This window comes from Phaseolus vulgaris, chromosome 7 (genome assembly GCF_000499845.2).
Source record: "Phaseolus vulgaris cultivar G19833 chromosome 7, P. vulgaris v2.0, whole genome shotgun sequence".
NCBI lineage: Eukaryota > Viridiplantae > Streptophyta > Magnoliopsida > Fabales > Fabaceae > Phaseolus > Phaseolus vulgaris.
In genome coordinates, this window is record NC_023753.2 from 37,843,388 (window position 1) to 37,862,463 (window position 19,076).

The 19,076-nt window shown below is 29.8% G+C and overlaps 2 protein-coding genes across 5 annotated transcripts; one reads left to right on the forward strand and one right to left on the reverse strand.

The window, feature by feature from the left end:
• Positions 1–8,496: 8,496 nt before the first annotated feature.
• Positions 8,497–12,400, reverse strand: LOC137830607 (protein cornichon homolog 1-like). The gene is made up of 4 exons (XM_068638054.1): positions 12,102–12,400; positions 11,836–12,017; positions 9,501–9,623; positions 8,497–8,785 (listed from the first exon to the last, which is right to left on the reverse strand). The coding sequence occupies exons 1-4, from the start codon at positions 12,177–12,179 to the stop codon at positions 8,719–8,721; spliced, it is 450 nt and encodes a 149-aa protein (XP_068494155.1). The 5' UTR covers positions 12,180–12,400; the 3' UTR covers positions 8,497–8,718.
• Positions 12,401–13,444: 1,044 nt separating this feature from the next.
• LOC137830608 (OVARIAN TUMOR DOMAIN-containing deubiquitinating enzyme 4-like) lies at positions 13,445–17,810 on the forward strand. 4 transcript variants are annotated; one of them, XM_068638055.1, is made up of 7 exons: positions 13,445–13,914; positions 14,438–14,478; positions 15,153–15,749; positions 15,914–16,035; positions 16,302–16,342; positions 17,032–17,130; positions 17,219–17,810. In XM_068638055.1, exons 3-7 carry the CDS (start codon positions 15,164–15,166, stop codon positions 17,388–17,390), a joined length of 1,020 nt encoding a protein of 339 aa, XP_068494156.1. In that variant the 5' UTR covers positions 13,445–13,914; positions 14,438–14,478; positions 15,153–15,163; the 3' UTR covers positions 17,391–17,810. The 4 variants fall into 4 exon arrangements, with proteins under 4 accessions (XP_068494156.1, XP_068494157.1, XP_068494159.1 ...); XM_068638057.1 differs by having other exon boundaries at positions 13,747–13,914; positions 17,203–17,810; XM_068638056.1 differs by lacking the exon at positions 14,438–14,478 and having other exon boundaries at positions 13,591–13,914.
• The last annotated feature ends 1,266 nt before the right edge of the window (positions 17,811–19,076 follow it).

The window sequence follows — 19,076 nt, forward strand, 5'->3', positions numbered from 1 at the left end:
ACAATTAAATCAAATGATAAGAAGAGATAGAAACTATCATTTTTAGAAAAAGATGAAGATATGAAAAAAAAAACTATTTCACGTGTTAATAAACTGTTTTCTTCTATATTTGACAAACTACTCTCCATGAAATTTAAAATTTATAACTGTTCCATAAGATATTAATATTAAAAATAAAATAAATAAAAAATTTCAATTAATTATAAAAATAATTACGTATTTAGTAAATACTTAAAAAATAGAAAATAACTAAAATATCTAAAAATAAAACAATACAAATAAAATAATAAAAATTGTATATAAAAAAAAGTTATAATAGAGAATTCCATCTAAATCTGAGTAAAATATCCTAAAGAAAATGATAAAGCAATTAAGCATACACTAGTGAATCATACTGTGCTCGAAGAATATTTTCCAAAAAATACTAAGTAATGTATATATGTTAAATCAATAAAAATTGATGTTTAATATTTTAAATTTAATTGTGAGGAACTTTTTTATAGGAAATTTTAAGAGAGAGAAATATATATAAAAAAACATTTTAATTAAGATTACATTATATAGAAATTAAAAACAATTTTTTAGAAAAATTATACGAAATTTTAATTTATAAAAAAATTAATTTAATTTTTTTTCTTAAAAAATCTTGGAGAGAAGTTTTTCCAAAAAGAATTATTTTTTTATCACAACATGGATATTCTAAGAAAACAATTGGAGGGCACATTCACAAATAATTAAAAATACATATAATAATATTATTTGCATAAAAGATTATTAATATTATTAATCTTAACAATAACAATAACAACTTGTCTACTTAGAATATTATATTATTTATCTATAGATTAAAGCAGTTATAAAAATTCTTAATCGTATACCTTAGCGTGTTAAACGGTTTTTCTTTAAAAAAAAGAGTAATATTACATCGTTTTATTTGATATCATTATGTTTTTAGGTCAGTGACATTAAATTTTAAAAAATTTCTGAATAAAAATAACATAATAAAAGAAAAGAAGAGACTGAATTATGTATACCAATATTGAATTCTTAGTATTTATGTTACGATGATAAATAAAATGTTTTGTTCAGTTAATAGTATGCATTCACTTTATGGATTAAACATGATAATTACGACTGAAAGAAGTTATATACACAATTAGCTACGTCTCACCCAAACAAGTAATTATATCTACAACAAAATCAAAATATGTGGCTGCAATTACTCTAGTTATAACCTAGTTTTTTTTATCAGAGCTCATGACATATTTGAATATGGAACACACTTAAGACTTCTGGTTAAAAGAAAGAGAAATTTTAAAGATTGTGATGAACATAAACTCAACCTTTATAAAATGATAAAAAGTATTGAAATCCATTTAAAGTTAAAAATCTCCTAATATTAATCCAGAGTATGAGATAAATCATTCATCACATTGTTAAGAAATACAACTATTTATCACCTATAACCGTGTGTTGGTGTTGGTTGCATTGATACTACTAAAGAGTTTACAGTTTATCTTTATTTGAACAGTTGGAAATAGGTATGTGAGAAATTACTGAGTTTAGCAACATATTTGAACGTAATGGTTAGATGGTACAAAGCATGCAAATAACTACTCATTTATGCCAATCAAAATGCCAACTATATGCACATAATTTGCTTTGAAATAAACAAAAAAATAACAAATTCTAGCTGTGTAATGCTGAAAGGGCACACAATAGCACTATCACTGATGTGTGATGTTCTTGCTCGAAAACGAAGGTATAGTGTAGGTCCACCAGAATTCATCCAACAAGTTTACGACTGCATGCCATGCAACTTCTTCTATCTTCATATCTCTCTCACTAAGCAAAGCGAGGTATAAAATAATGGTAAAATTTGTGTGTCTCAAGAATAACATATTATGGATGGTGTGATAACGGTCTGATAGCGGGTGATTTGATAAGACCAACAAGTATTTTATTAGGATAGACTCGAAATAGCTCTGATATCATATTACGAAATGAACTTTAAGGTTAACTCAATCCTATAAAACCGACTCATGAAATGAGGTTTGTACTCACTTATATACGACGAACTGTTCTCATCTTTTGTCGATGTGAGATCTCCAACAATACCTGAAGTGTTTATTTTAATTTATTTAATTTTTATTGAAGAAAAGGAAGGATTTGTTTATGGTTATAGTTTTAATTTATATTTTAGAATATTGTGAAATGTAGGTATATGAGTAGTAGTAGGTAGTGAATAGGTAGTTATATGTTACAGATGAGCAATGAGTAAGATGTGGTCCAAAGGGTTGAAAAAGTTAAAAAGATGACAATTTAAATTTATTGTTATGAATTGTTGATAGAAGAAGTAGGGTTACCTCTTCCCACTCAGTAGTAACAACTGGTTCTTTTAGTGCTCTGATTATGACCCTACAACCAACCGTATATATGTGTACTTATGTTATCTTATCTATCAACTCTCCCAATAAACTTTTCTCAATACACATATAAGATCAAAGTAAAAGTAGCCACAACTGATACTTATATTTAATATAATGATTAAAAAGTGATTGTAATTAAATAATTATAGATGGATGGAAGAGAGAGAAGAGGGAGACATATCCTGACAAGAGCAATTGGGCCTGGTGTATGGTGGGGATAAGAGCCCATTGAGCTAAGATTTTAATGTTAGTGAGGAAGGGCCTGATCCTGAATGTGGGCCACAGAGTGTGTGTGTGTGATGCATGAGTGATGATGTGTGTGTGTGATGGAGATTCCTCTGGCTCTTATAGTGTTCACTTGCCCATACCCATCACCCATCACACATCTATGTATTGTAACTGTTAAGGTCAATTGTATTGCCCTCAAAAGCAAGGGTAGGGGACAAGGTTGCAAGAATTGGAGAAAGACATGACTTGGCACCTTCACCTTTGTCCTTCATCTTATTCATCCAATACTCAACAAACATCAAATTATATAAAATTACAAGGGTGCCCTCTATTTATGGGCTTTTCATATGGGTTATTGGAAGTTAACTTATGAATGTAAACCTTTGATGTTAGAGTCAATCATCGTATTCGAGATATTATCTGTATTAGAGATTGATATTTCGTCACAATTTTATCTTTAAAAGACACCTCAATAAATAACAAAAATATATAAATTACTATTAGTCTCGACTCAATCAATAGTATTGTATTGGAAGTTAACTTACGAATGTAAGGTGGTTATTCCGACCTTAAGTTCGAGAGATGACATCGTTAGAGTCAATCGTCATATTTGAGGTATTATCTGTTTTGGAGATCGATATTTCTTTATAATTTTATCTCTAAAAGACACCTCAGTGAATTAGAGGAGAAAAAAAGTATATAAACTACTATTGATCTCGACTCTTGAACAAACTATATCAGCAGTACCAAAAAAAATACTCTATTAGTCGCAATATGGGAATCTATCTCAAGATGAAAATGAATTGTGGAAACTATTCATCCATCCTCAATCTAACTTTTTTGCTCTTTTCTTCAACATCTATGCTGACATTTTATCCAACCATGTACCACGTTACATCGTTTTGTGTTTTTATTCATTTGTTTTCTCTTGGTCTGATAAAGGTTCTGAAAATAATGTGTCACTAACCTCTCTTTACATTCAATTCGTTTTGCCCCGGTTTCTTATAAATAATACACAACAATTCTATCGTCTCAAACTTTTTTTTTACATGCAATCTAAATTTATAAGGCTATTCCCCTGGATCTCACTCAAACACAATTAACAACTTCTCACAATAATATATAATTACTGGATAATATTATATTTAAAGTAACATTTTTCATTAATTACAGATTAATTACTAACAAATATTGGAAAAAACATCTTATTGATTATTTTTGAAACATTAAAAAAATGAATATATATTGATTTTTTTTAGTTCAATCTAACTCTTATACAAAATAATAACTTTTTTTAATAGAGATCAAATTCACCCTTTTATTTTAAAAATATGTATAATGTGTTTGATTTTCTGTTTGTGGTTCTTTAAAGTTATGAGTTTAGTAAAGTTATAATCATTTAGGTTTATGCTTGGATCATGATTTAATTTTTTTTGAACCAATTATTTAATTTGTGTAAAATAAAAATAGTATGGTGTTATGACAAATCATGCTTTTAATTTTGCCTTTGAGGTGAATTATCTAAATTATTCTAATTTGTGGAGTATTGGAATTTTAGAAAATTATTTATATCAAATTTAATTTTATAGACAATATAATATGACATTTTTTTTCATGTGTATCTGGGTAAAATATATCTGCTGTTGTTTTCACTACTAAGAAATATCCATCAACACTAATGATTTATGGTATAATTCATCCTTAGAGTGTTGAAATTAAATTAAATTAAATTAATAACGTTTTATATGTATATCATATACAAATATAGAGAATTTTTAATTAATATTTATTGTAAATTCACTTAGACTCAATTATGAAATATCCAATAACTATGTTATCTAATAAACTAATATTTGAGATTTTATGTAAGTGTGTAAACTTAATAAGGAATTCGCATAGAAGGAAAAAACTATTTTTTTTTATAATTGAAGTTAATTGAATATAACCAGACGTGATAAAAAAAATAGGAATGGAAAAAAATAAAATAGGATTTTTAAAATTTATTCTATTATTTATTTTTTAATTAATATAATTTTTAAAACTAATAATAATGATATAAGTGAATAAATAGATTTATGTATGTAATTAAATAATAGAAGAAGATCATGAAAGTTAACGGTCTAAGCTAAACTAAGCCCGCACAATATTGGCCCAAAAATGGGATATTTGGGCTAAATTTCATTTCAATCAAACTAATTATTATTTTTTCTATTAATTTATTTTCCTGGCTGAATTAATGGAAAATTCTACTTCCACCTCCATACATCCCTTGCAAAGTAAAAAATATAGTTTTAATTTTTTTTAAAATCATATTTTTAAATGATCTCAGTTGCATCCATATATTTTTCTTTTAGCAGCATATCTTCTTTCCCGGCGTAACATTTGAGGGAATAGTTCAATCATTTTAGTGTGTGAGGGAGAGTTTTATTGTATTCAACCTTTTCCAGTGAAAAAAGATTTTTTTCCGAGTTTTGTATTCTATTTTTATACCTTATTATTTTTTTTTGGTTTTGTGACTTCTAGAAAATAATAAAAATAAAATGTTATTTTAGCTCAAACTAATAATAAAAATAAATATATTTTTTAAATATCTTTCTATTTTATTTGATTATTAATTGAAAGGTACTGTTAAAATTAAAAAAAAAATTATAGAAGTAGAGAAAAATTTGTATGAAGGGGCATGAACAATTTGTCTAAATTAAACTAGTTGTGGAGTAAATTATTTATTATTATAATTTTTACTATAAAAAAAACACATGCTGAAAAATAAAATTCATTGAACCTGGTCCTTCGTATCAATAAATTCTATTATCAACTTATGCATTATTTTTATCTTTTATGCTTTTGAGTTTTCTTTAATGTTTATCTATTTTATTTACTCTTTTATTAATTTAATTTTGTGAAATTAAAAATAGCATAAACACGGACCCGCTAAAATTAGGTTACAAATACCAGTTCCTCACACCATTACAAACATGAATTATGAAAGCACTTTTATAAATATAGAAAAGCACTTATTACAAAGTACTTAGAAATTCTTCATTTCTTGGTATTTATGGCAAATAAATTTAATTCATTCTAAATACAAGCTTCAGTAACGTTGAACGAAAATGACTTAATTTTTTTGATGTTGCCAAATATATTTAGGTAACTATTATATGTTATTTATTTATTCTTAATAAAGAGTTGTAATTAATTTATACACAAACTACAAAAAAAAATTAAAAAAATTATGTGGAGAATATTTTACAAATTAATTTATGTTTAAATTCATGTTAATATATTTAATGTAACTAAAAACATATTTACTGTATGAGTGGTTTGAAATTCAAAATCATGAATATCCGTCAAAAAGAAAATTGTATTATCTAAACCATATTCTTAAATTGAAACATATATACATGTACTCACTTTATAAAAGGAGAATAAAATATACTTTTGACCCTCTAAAATCGTAAAACTCAAGTTTCTCCAAAAAAATTATTATTATTTATTTATTTTTTATATTTAAAATATATATGTATTGGTCAAGTCCGTACGACATCAGAAGGTCCGACATTCGGTTAAGAACGAGTGATACGACTAAAATCATTACATCCAAATAGAGGATTAATGAGATTAATGAGATTAATGAGTGATCAAGTACTAGGTCATACATTTAATCACAATCTAAATTTCTAATCCGGTCAAAAACAAAATATTCATAATAATCATATAAATAGACACAGATTCAAAGAATCAGGTACATCATCATTCACTATTAATAGTACCGAATGGCGAACATCGAAGTCTTACTTGAGCGTTAGAGTGTTTTTTACAGGTACCATATAAACTTGGAGTTCACAAAAACGTTGAGTAAAGAAGCAAGAGGAGTACGATAAAATTACTCGAGTAAAATAAAAAAAAAAGTAAACCGACCGATCGAGAAGAAGGATAATAGTTATTTGGTTCCAAGTGACTTATAGTACAATATACTTTTAATCTTTAAGTACGTTATAGAATGTTTTATAAAGGAAAAAAAGTTGTTTATACGGTACTTCAAGGATAAAAAGGTAAAAAAAAATGGTTTAGTTTTTTAGAAAGAGTAAAAAAATAAAAACATATTTTATCCCGACCCCACTGCTTTGTTGATTTGAAAATACAAGTGAAAATGATAGGTGGCAGCTTGCAAAGGCCCGATGGGCCCTAAAGGACACCGAATTGTGGGCCCGAAAGTGACCCAGCATGTCACGAAGCAAACACGGGGTCAACACACGCGAAGGGATAAAAGGCCCACGTGTTGGCATTGAAGGGGCCCAATAATCAATTATGAGTTGGAAGAAAGGCATACAGTAGTTCTCAAGTTGAGTACAGTGTGTCGGGTATCGTCAGATCTCAGAAAGATAATGTGGGCCCATTTTCTCTGTGCATTGTCATTTTCATTTTCATTAATCATTTTCTTTTTTTTATTATTTAATTCATTATAAATGGTTAAAGTATGAAATTCTTTAAATGTTAGGTTGTTTTGGAAGAGGAATTTTAAATTTTTGAATTATTTTGATTAAGATATTTTACATTTTTTTGGATAAATCAATTAAAAGTTTTGGTTAACATATGATAGATTAATTTATGCTACAAGTAAAGAAATTGAATTTGAATTTAATTTTTTACATTACTTAAAACTTGATGATCACAAGTTCAGCCACATGCTTGTCGAAATCACCTTCAACTAGGGTCCACACCTCCCTCAACAAAGATGACATCATGGTGCAGCAAGAGAAGGCATTATAGTCTTTTTGTTGTTAATATGGAGGTGTAGGTAGTAATAATGGAAGTGCAAGAAGAAAACGCCTACTTTTTATGGCACTGTGATTTGGAGAGCATACTCTTGTTCATAGGAGACCAATGAAGGTCAAACCCAACCCTAAGACAATTACATTTTGCACCCTTATGATTTTTTCCTACACTTCCATGAGTGTTGGAAAGGTTTATAATGTCACATACTTTAGATTTTTTAAATGTGAAATTCAGAAACATGTCCAAGATTGCACAATCTCAAAGTACATTATGAATTATTTAATCCAAAAATATATATGTTCAGAGATTATGTAATTCAGAAATACATTCTAAATTACATCATTCAAAAATGCATTAGAACACATAATTTGAAATACATTTCTAGATTGCATAATCCAATATACTTTTTTCTAGATTACAAAATTCAAATTATATAATTCATAATACATAATACATTACAAATCCAAAAATATATTTCAAATTATACCATTCATAATATGTATTTGGATTATATAACCCAAGATACATTTTGAATTTTGAATTTCAAATAGATTTCCAAATTATGCAAGAAGAAGATATGGAGGTATTAAAAGAAATACACATCATCCATGCACACCCTTCGTACACCTCACATTTCTTTTAATTCATTCCGAAACATAAAAAATGCATTCTAAACTCTCTTTTTTCGAAATGATGGGAGATGGTAAAGAAATTTGTAAAAATGTAGGAAGAAACACCTCATCCAGTCCTCGTGGAGAGCCCAATAAAGTCCAAAATGACGAATTTCGCATACTTAAAGCCCAATTTATCACAATGAAGTTTCTTTGATTGAAGTCAAATAATGACTTTTGAACAGAGCATGTTCTCAACATTTTTAGGTCAGCATTGTTTCAGTGCATGATCCCTTTAAAGAAACTACTTTCATGCCATTGAAAAGCAAATTAATGTACTTGAAATCTTTTGAGGACCAGAATAAAGGGTTGGTTACCATGTGAACATCTAAAAAATATGATACCACTGAAAGAATCTCTCAAAATAAAAAGAAAAATCGTAGGACAAGCTATTTCAAAGTGAAAAAGAGTTTAATCAATCAAACAATGTGGATACATGAGTTTGCAATGTTTCACTCAAGTTCATGCCTAACATTTCCAGAACCTGAATTCTAAGCGTAAACCTAATGTAATGGTACAGATAAAGTCACAAGTTCCCACCAAAAGGGGAACCCTCCCAACAACCAAAAATGGGGTGCAACTTACCCAGAGTCCCACATTGCACAAGTTGTGGGTTACCAAAGGTATCGTAGGTCATCATCGTCTTCAATGCCTAAATAGTAGACTGCGATTAATGTAAGCCTGAAAATAGAAAGTAGGCAGAAATGTTGACCATCAGGTTCCTTAAGGGAGTTATATCTAGCCATGAAGAATGAAGCTTGCAAGAATAATCGTAGAATATTTCAGATACCTAAAGCAAAACCATCCCTTTTATTTCCGAAGGAAAGGACATTTCAAGAGAACACCATAACAGCAAAAGAGAGGAAAAATATTCCAATATTAACTTGCATAATTACATTTGGTATGTTCTGTATTTTTCAAATTTGGAGGATAAAATACTTATAGGTCACATAATGCATCTAGACAAGGATTCTAAACATTCTCATACGTGTAAGCTTGTGTTAAATATGACAAAAAAATTACAACTTCAAAGGTTACTTGAAAAAATTTACACTCATTTACATCAATATTGGAGACCAAACGAATTAGAGAGGAGAAAATCTAGCAGAGAGGGACTAGCCAAGAAAATGTAATTACAGGATTCCATGACTCTATGATACCATGGCATCTGAAATGGTCAATTTCCTAATTTAGATAAATAGTAATGTACTAAAAAACAGTGTAGAATATTATAATTTTTTTCCTAGAACCTCTTCAAACTTGGAATTGCAGAATTTCTTCCTGCGGCAAGCATCCTAATGGAAGGTCTTAATTAAATAGATACAGTGTTAAACAGTAGACCACCTAAGCCAAAGCAGAGTAGATAAGCATGTTATATTGTAAGGGTGTGACAAACCTGAAGATAGTAACAATGAGAACCGTTAAGTATAAAGCAAGTTTGGCTATCCGAAATTTCTTCTCTGCATTTGCTACCCTAAATACCTCAGTAACATCAATAAGATGCTCTCTTTTCACATACCTGAATCATAGAAATGGAATAATCACGACAAAAAAGAACATAAAACAAGTTTAAACAAAATGTCCTAAATGGAAGAACAAACATACTCATTCATCATACTAACAAATTAATAGCTCATGAACATAGACTAGAATTTACAATGCCAAAAAATAAAAGTAAACCTCACAAAGCCAAACGGAGTTTAAAAAATTCCATCTAATTTGTCATCAGACTGAATGCAGTTTGATTGAAAACATCGGGTCGGGATCCAAATAGTATAACGAAAAGATTAAAGAATAGTTCCATGTTGATTGCCAGCCTACAATAGGAATCCAATATTCTATGTATTCACGTTTTCCTTTGTCAATCTTTTTGATAAAAGAATTTTGAAAATAAATGGCTAAAATATACAAGTGTTGAAAAAAAGTTTACAATGGTTTTATATCACTTGTTACAACAACCTCTAGACAATGTTCATCAGTATTCAACACAGGTGTGACTAATGTGAAACTTATGAAAGTTATACAGTAGCAAATGCATGGAGAACCAAATGAGTCTATAATTCTGGTTTCCTTCTCCACACTTGTCCACAGACAAAGTCGCCTGTTAGTGGAATTGTTTGAGACAATGTGGAATAGCAGAATCATGGGAGCGGCATCTCTTTTTTGTGTTCGCACATGTTAGGTTTTTTTAGATAACTCAATCTCACATCGACTAGAGATATCACCAAATTATAATATATAAATGAATGCAACTCTCACCTTGCAAATCAGTTTTGTGAGGTTTAGTTAGGCCTAAAAGTCACTTTCTAAAAAAGGGGATGACTTTAACTATGTTAGGAAATAAAAATAAATTATTTTATTGGGACCAGATAATATATCTATTGAGTTATGGAATTGCCTAGGAGAAACAATAAAGATGATTCACAAAGTTGTTAAATTCAATTCTGACTTGTGTGGTCTGAGAGCATGTCTAATGATTGAAGAGGAACTTTAATTCCCATCTATAATAAGAAGGGTGACATTCAAAGCCACAAATTATTGGAGGATAGCACTCATGAGATTCTACAAAGACAAGAGATCATATTACCAAAAATCAATTTGGTATTATGCCAAGGAGGTCAGCCGTTGTTTCCATATACTCACAAGAAACATTGATGGAGAGATATTGAAGTAGCCAAAGAGACATAAACATGGTTTTGGTCAATTTAGAAGAGGCATATAATAAGATTGCTAGAGAAATATTGTGGAAGTATCCAGAGAAAAAAAAAGTTCATAGTGGCAATATTTAAAAATTCAAAAAATGAATGATGGGTCACAGCTAGGGTGAAAACAAAAGGTGAGATCACATAGGACTTTCCAGTAACTGTAGAACAGGACTAAGGATTAACTTTGTGAGCCTTTATTAGCATCTATTTGTTCTCTTGTGTTTAAAAAATCTTCTCTGAAATAATAACATATTCAGATTGACAAGAAAGGTATGAAGAATATTTCAAAAGAATCTTTAGCGAATTCAGATGTAAACTAGTAAATTAAAATAGCCAAACAACTAAACAATAAACACTTTAAAGAATAACATCTACTTTGTCACAATGAAATATTTAAAAGGTTTCATAACAAAGTGGGTAGGGGGTGTATCAGTTTCGATCAGAACTTCAGATTCAAACAGCAGTAAAGAGAGCAATATTCCATCTACACAAAAGATTGTATAAATGCACCACTATACTCACATCATACATGTATTTCACTCCCTTGATTCCCCAAGCAAAAGTAAACCTGTGCAGGCATCCATGTAGGTATGTAGGAAAAAATATAAAACAAAATGTAAACAGAAAAGTTCCCCAAAAAGTGCTTGGTTTTGAGTTCATATAAATCCTTCGAAAGTAAAACTCTTGGGCCTCAATCTTTTTTCTTAAAGCAACCATACAAGGAAAATAAATAAAAAAGGTAAAATAAATCGAGCTCAACCATGAGTTAAAGTCAACTTATGCATTCTAACTAATATAAGAAAAAATATCCTCTAACTTCTTCAAAAGATGGGGCAACAAGTTACTTTTAGCTTACAGAAGAAGCTATTTCTTTAGCCATACATAACATTATTATAAGCACACACAGAGACAGTATCAGCAGCAAAAACATCACACCTAAATACCCCACCAAACAAACACAATGCGACTAACAACAACACAGCGTTCACTTTCATCTGGCGAAAAACCATGAACAAGTTAACGTACAGTCTGACATGGTAGCAAGTAACAGGAACTGTGAGCAAAAACATGAACCAATGGCCAGTGAAGAGGCACAGAGCACACAACGCTCCCTGCCCAATGAACTCCGGAAGAACAAAGTAGTTGATCCGAGAAGAAGCGTCAAAAGGGTTGATGTAATCCGACTCCAAATCCGACAGAATCAAAACCTTGAACCCCAACAACAAAAATCCTAATTCAGAAACATTTTTGTCAAAAAAAAAAAGAAATTGAGCAAAGGGAAAATGGAAGACCTGGTAGAAAGTGGAGGCGAGAAGAGCAATGTTGGCAGGGAAACAGATGAGTAGCCAGAAGATAAGATTCCAACCCATTTACAGAGAGGGAGGAGAGTAGGGTTTGTGAATGGCAAAAGGGAAGAGAGTGACCGTTGGAAGTGATCAAAAATTCAAAAGTGCATGAAGGAATGAATCTTTGTTGGCATCCACGCCTGTGCGAAAAGGAAGAGTAAAGTTGCATTTGGCATACGAAAATTGAAACCGTGTTTAGAAAAAGAAAAAAAGCAAAGTGATCGTGGTACAAAGGGAGAAGCACCACATCGATTATTACTCAACTGGTAATATGACAGTGACACACAATCAGATACTGTTTTTTTTTTTTTTTTTTTTTTTTTTTTTTTTTTTTCTCTTTGGTGAATTTTACAATATATTTCGTCAATCTAATTAAACATGGTATTATTTTTTAATTTTTTGTTTATTTTAATACTTTTAATTTTGTGTATATTTTAATTAAATACTATTTTTGTTTAATATTTAAATATTTTTATAATTATCTAAACAAAATAGGGTGTTGAAAAAATTTAAAATACTAAATACTATATAATATCTGCTTACAAAAATCGCAATGAAACCAGTTACTTGTCTTAATTTGGTGTTTTTATTTCTCTCTCACAAATTAAAAAAAAAACTTCACCAAATAAAAACTAAAATTATGAAATCGAAAGAAGAGAAATAGAACTTTTGGTAAATATAAGTATTTTTGATCTTGTAAGATTTTAGTCACACTACAAACAAACAGTTACTTTTTTTTTCATGTTAGATTTTTCAGAATTGTGTTAGAATATCAATAAACATTATTTGAGTTTTTCTTTTTCATATAATTAGTAAATTATTGAATGAAAAAAATATAAATAATATATATATTTTTCTTTAGATGTATTCAATAAATAATATATTACTTAATTAAATATTTTATCCAAAAAATATAATAATTTCAATTTAAAATATTTTTTTACATTAATTAATATTTTTCATTTTTGGGGTTAGACTAACCATTTATGATAAAAATTGTTTTTTTAGGAAATGTTAGGAATCTAAAACTAACATATATTTGTAGGATTAGAAAAAGAAGGAAACATATTTACAAGACTAAATATGTATTTAAATTAAATAAATTGATAAATTGATAATTAAATTAATAATTAACCCTTTAGAAAGAAGTAGTTATTTGCCTTTGTTTATGTGACTAGTTGTATTTTGAAAAAGGCTCGTTTATAAAAAATAAGTGAAATCATAAAATATTACACCTAAAAATATTATTCCGACAACTACATTCTGAAACGTATTATACGTTTTAGAATGTTTATTTTGGAAAACATGTTTTATAAATTTTTTTCTAAAATGATTTTCATGAATTCTGGGAAGTATATTATGAAAAAAGCTTTCGAGAAAGATAATCCGAAATTAATTATAAAAAAAAAGTAAAACAATGTTTTTGAAAATTAATGGGGTGCAACAAGGATTTTGATAGGGTGCAGGGAAGAAATACCCAACCTCCAATCCAAGTCCCATGGGTAAAATCCGACCGATATGATTGGGCCCGGCCCGGCCCGTACTACCCAATCCAGAAGGAACTAGAGGTTGCAGAGAGGAGCTGAACGATACTGAACTTGTTGAATCATCATTTGAAAATCTTGCTTCACCCTTTAATCTTCCAACTATTGTTATTATTCTTTTCTTCAAATCCAGATTCTATAGCTTTTCTCATTCACAAAACTCTTCAGAGCCCTAAAACCCATTTACCCACTCTTCATTGCATTCTCTTCAACAGGTTTGCTTTTCCTCACCCCTTGTGTTATTCTCTCCATTGCCTTTTTTTATCTTCTCTTTTCCTCTTTATATTGTTTTGTTATTCATAAATTGCAGTGATAGGAATCATAGGGAATCTTAATTTTAATTTTATATTGAATATTGTATTATATATACTTAATTCCTGCTGCTGATAGACCCATGCTATGAAAAAACCCATTTTAAATCTTGACATGTTTTAATGTGTGGATATTTTTTTAATTGGTGTCATTTAGAATTTTGGGTTATTGGATTTTGTCAAGAGTGTACAACAAGCTGGATCCTAAAGCAACCTACCTATATAACTTTTCAATGTTTCATGCGTTTATTTCACATAAAAAGCTGTCGTACACTTTTTTTTGTTTTAAATTTTGAAATTGTATCATGGGAGTTAGGTTGGTGATTCCCTTGTGTTTGTGGTGTGAGAAACATCATACAATTTAAACATTTGAGCCTTCCAGATGTTCAGATTGATCCTTATTATTATGAAATCTCTTGCTTGCCAGTGCCATGAGTCCATAGCATCCACCCAAGCACTTGATAGAATGTAAGTAATCCTTCAATTGTGTCAAATAGAATAGTTGCTGTGTGATGATATTGAAATTGAATTTTTAACACCAGAAATTACTGAAATCAATGGAAAGAATGGGAGTGCCTCTATAGTGAGTCTTTGATTACATACATGGACAATGGCTAAAAAAGGCAAAAAAATATGGTTGTTGCTCATATCAATTTATCTTATGCAAAGTGATTTTTATCCTGTTGAGTTTGATTTTGACTAATCCTGCTGTTCAATTAGCTTTATTTTGAACTTCAGATGAACAAGTTACTAACCACAATTTAAACAGTTGACATTTATGTTGTTTTTATGTATACTAGTTTAAAATAATATTTATGCTTTGGTTGTCGGCTTCGGATACTGTTTGAAATCATGTCCATGGACTAAATGAAAAACAATATTTATGCAATTTCGTATTAATTTCGAAGTGATATGAATTTTATGGACAAGATTAACATGATAAGGACTTCCAAATCCAGTGAACTGATTGTCTTGAGAATTAAGCTAGGAGCTGGTATATAATATTGGGTTATGGGGATATTAATGCTAATTCGTATATTCTTAGTAATGTTACTCTGGGCTGATAAAATAAATTAATTCTGATAAAAAACAGTAATGTTTCTTTGAATAGTTTCTGATGAATATTGTTGGCTTTTATTCAGGCAATGTAAACATGAGTGTTTGCTTTTCTACTAGTCAATCTTCAATAAATGCTGTTGTCCTGAAAGGTCGTTCTCCATTGCTGTTGAGCAGTAACATTCATGGACTTTGGTCCCGCGGAATATCCACTTCATTTTCTTCTAGTTCATTTCCTGGGGAGTCAGAGATAAATCATGTTGATCTTTCTGTTTGCACAAAATTGTCTTGTTCTACGGTTATGGGCCAAACAATTAGAGGAGGTTTCCTAGGATCATGCTGTTCCAAGCAAAGGGGAAATACTCAATTCTTTAGTTCTGTAGTACCTCGGAAGAGATATCATGAAATTTCATTGGCATGCCAAAGTGTGAATATGAGGCTTTTTTTACCCAAACAAAAATTGCTGCATAAAGTTAAGCGAAATTTTGGTCCAGTAAGTTGGCCGCGGGGATGTGCTTCAGTTGGCTTGATTTTTGGATTACTTGTATGTAGTTCTAGTTCTGAGCCTGCTCATGCTGAATCACATTCTGAAAATGAAAATAGGAAAGATGACTGCAACCAGTATGAGTCAAATGTTAAAGTCTCACATGGGAAGAAAGTTTATACTGACTATTCTGTAATTGGTGAGCTGCACTTTCTGTTAAGACTCTAGAGTCTAGATACATACACATACAAGTCTATTCACATGCTTACTTATGCATAATTGATGAGCAAATAGATGTAGATAAGAACCTTGGCATTTGTATGTAATAACTGCAATGTTTACTAAACTTATGGTGCTGAGCAGGAATACCAGGAGATGGAAGATGCTTATTCCGCTCTGTATCTCGTGGGGCCTGTTTGAGGTCTGGAAAGCCTCCTCCTACTGAAAGCGTCCAAAGAGAGCTGGCGGATGATTTACGAGCCAGAGTATGTTTTATGTATCTCTTGCATCATTCTAACAAGTTTAAAACACCACCTTCCTCCTGACTTCCTTGAAACTAAACTAATTGGAGAAGAAAAACACAAAGGCACAGTATTGCCAACAATTTAAAGTGATTGCTGAGCTTATATCGGTTGCTGATGGATCACCATTTCAAATTATTCTTGTAGTAACCTCCTAATAAAGCGGTTGAAGTCATCTGGTCACTACTTTACCTCAGGCATGTTCTTGACTTTTGTCTTTCATTTCTCAGGTTGCTGATGAGTTTATCAAAAGAAGGGAAGAAACTGAATGGTGAGTTACCTATTGGTGGGATACCTTTAGCATTCTAATGATTCTATTGCTTGCTCCACAATTTTATCACTACAATTCTTTCAATCTGTTTTTCTCCTCATAATATGTATACAGCTAAAAATACGAAAGAATGTTTGAGATATCACATCACAACATCTGTTTCTACTGTCAATAAAACAACGAGTTTATTTTCAAACTTCTTGTTTTGTCCTAAAATGTGCTTTGGTACAAGCAGATTCCCTACTTGGTGTAGGAAGCTTCTTCTTTTTTATTATTATTATTAAAACTACTAGAAATGAACCAGGGGTAACTCAGCTCCAATGGTTAGGACAATTGGGAAGAATTTCTGAACCGTTATGAAGAATAGCTTGGTCATATATCCAGTTAATCTGGGACAGTTAACACCCCTTCTCACATTATTTGGAGTCTAAAATTTTTAGGACTGGATATTTGTTAGTAGTATAACATAAAAATGATCGGTCTTGATACAGTTATTAGAAATGTACCAAACTTAACTCAATTCCAAAAGAGCAGGAGACTTATACACAATATATGTATTAAACTTAAATCACTTTCTGGAGGAATGTATTAAACTTAAATCACAATATATGTATTAAACTTTATGTATGATGATGTAATCGATGAATGATCATTTGCTAATGAACATAGTTCTCCCATGAAATCTTCAGGTTTATTGAGGGTGATTTTGATACATATATTTCACACATAAGGAAGCCTCATGTGTGGGGAGGTGAACCCGAATTGTTCATTGCATCACATGTTTTGCAGTAAGCGTCTCTCTTCCTTTTGGGCAAGTGAATTCATATGCAGTCATGTACTATACACAGTTAATATTATAGGAGGTCCATTTTGCAGGATGCCTATCACTGTATACATGTATGATAAGGAGGCTGGTGGCTTGATATCAATTGCTGAGTATGGCCAAGAATACGGCAAAGAAAACCCTATTAGAGTTCTCTACCACGGGTTTGGTCATTATGATGCATTAGAGATTCCTATAAGGAAGGGTCCTAAGCCACGACTGTAGCATTTCATATTTAAAATGTAACAGAGATTGAAGCCTATATCTATTTCCTTTAGTACCACTGATAATGTCATTAACAGGTCCAGTTCCCAAAAACCTTGTGGCTTTCTGGTCTTGGAGGGCACAGGGTCCATGGCCACAGGGAACAAAGATATTCACTTTATTTCTGTGCCATGCTCATGGTTTTTTGTGTTATAATTTGTTTTGGCTGAAGAGAAAGAAAAGAGCCCCTTGACTTTAGTGGACCTTAAAGGTTCAATGTTCAAACTATCCACTAACTTTTGTGAACCCTTTCTGTGAAAGATAGAAATAATGGCATCCCCTAAGTCTGAGTCCACCACTATTGCTTCCATTGAGAAAATATATGCAATGTCTGATAAAGCTGGAACTTGTGGCAATTATTGAGATTTTTCATTGATACCATTACTATGTATATGGGGTAAGTTGTGTTCAGGGAATTAATATTTATTTTTTACCTAACTAAACTTCTGTGTTTATCTTTTCATCTATTATTATGTACTTTCTTTCCATGTAAAATTTGTGGACCAATGTCACATCTTCTGGTTAGAACTAGATCTAGTGTATCAAAGCAAGAATATATGCGTTTTTAATATTTTAATATATCATATAGTTTCTTTTATATAAAAATATTTACAAAAAAAAATAATATTTGGGCAAAATTTGTGTAACTATTTTAAGTATGCGACACTGAGTTGTTCTCTACTTGTCTAATTTTTTAAAATTGTTTATTTCAAATTATTCTTGGTATTTTTTTTCAATGTTTTGTATTTATTTTGTTCTTACAATTATTTTTCTATCCTTGACAGTAAATGGCAATCAAAGTGAACTTATTTATAGTAATTATAAAATACATACTCTATTACTTATACTGGCCTATAATAAATAAAAATGAAAACAGATGTAAATTAAATTCATTTTAAATTATTTTTTTTATGAATTAAATTAATTTGATTATTCTTTATACAATTCTATCAAATTTCAATAATAAATATTTGTATTTCTATTTAAACTTTTTTTATATTTTATTGGTAATATATTCATTTTTATTTATACTAATAAATATTATAAAGTGGCATCAATATTTTTTAAATACATTAATACGGAGATATTATTTGAGATGAAATAGAGGGTGAGTTCTATTAATTGTAAAAATAAAAATTTCATTGGTAAACATTGAAAAATAAAGTTAAGTGTGAGAGGTTAATTTAATACTCGTTTAGAAATGCATGGCAATGAATGTTTTTAAAAGGTATTAAATAATGTAAAGTAGAGAAATTAAATTAATTTGATTAAAAATAAAATTATATTAATTTATTTTCTTAAATATTATATAAAAAATCCCTTTCTTAAGAATAGAAACATCATTATCAATGTTTAATAAAAAAGTAGTTTTAATGCATTATTGATATGGTTTTTATACTACTAAACCATAAAGTAATTATTGTCTATTGAAACAAATGTTATAAAAAATCTTTTTTAATAATGTAATAATATTGTTTAAGACCCAATTCATACAATTGGTCCACTTAGATATGTATGAATCTATATTAGCATATAAGAACAAAATTTTTAGGATGAAATCATGAATAGAGAATTATATCCCCAACATAAATAATGTGAGTCCACATCAGAATAAGAGAATATTTTCCTTAAAAAAACTTGGACCCA

What these genes read in the sequence shown, in the direction of transcription:
- LOC137830607 (XM_068638054.1), bottom strand. Translation starts at nt 12,179, where the DNA reads ATGGGTTGGAATCTTATCTTCTGGCTACTCATCTGTTTCCCTGCCAAC. An exon ending in ACTTGCTACCATGTCAGACT is followed by an intron (nt 9,624 to 11,835) that starts GTACGTTAACTT and finishes TCTATGATTCAG; the next exon opens with GTATGTGAAAAGAGAGCATC. An exon ending in CTCATTGTTACTATCTTCAG is followed by an intron (nt 8,786 to 9,500) that starts GTTTGTCACACC and finishes TTCTATTTTCAG; the next exon opens with GCTTACATTAATCGCAGTCT.
- LOC137830608 (XM_068638055.1), top strand. Translation starts at nt 15,164, where the DNA reads ATGAGTGTTTGCTTTTCTACTAGTCAATCTTCAATAAATGCTGTTGTC. An exon ending in CGGATGATTTACGAGCCAGA is followed by an intron (nt 16,036 to 16,301) that starts GTATGTTTTATG and finishes TTCATTTCTCAG; the next exon opens with GTTGCTGATGAGTTTATCAA. An exon ending in AGAAGGGAAGAAACTGAATG is followed by an intron (nt 16,343 to 17,031) that starts GTGAGTTACCTA and finishes TGAAATCTTCAG; the next exon opens with GTTTATTGAGGGTGATTTTG.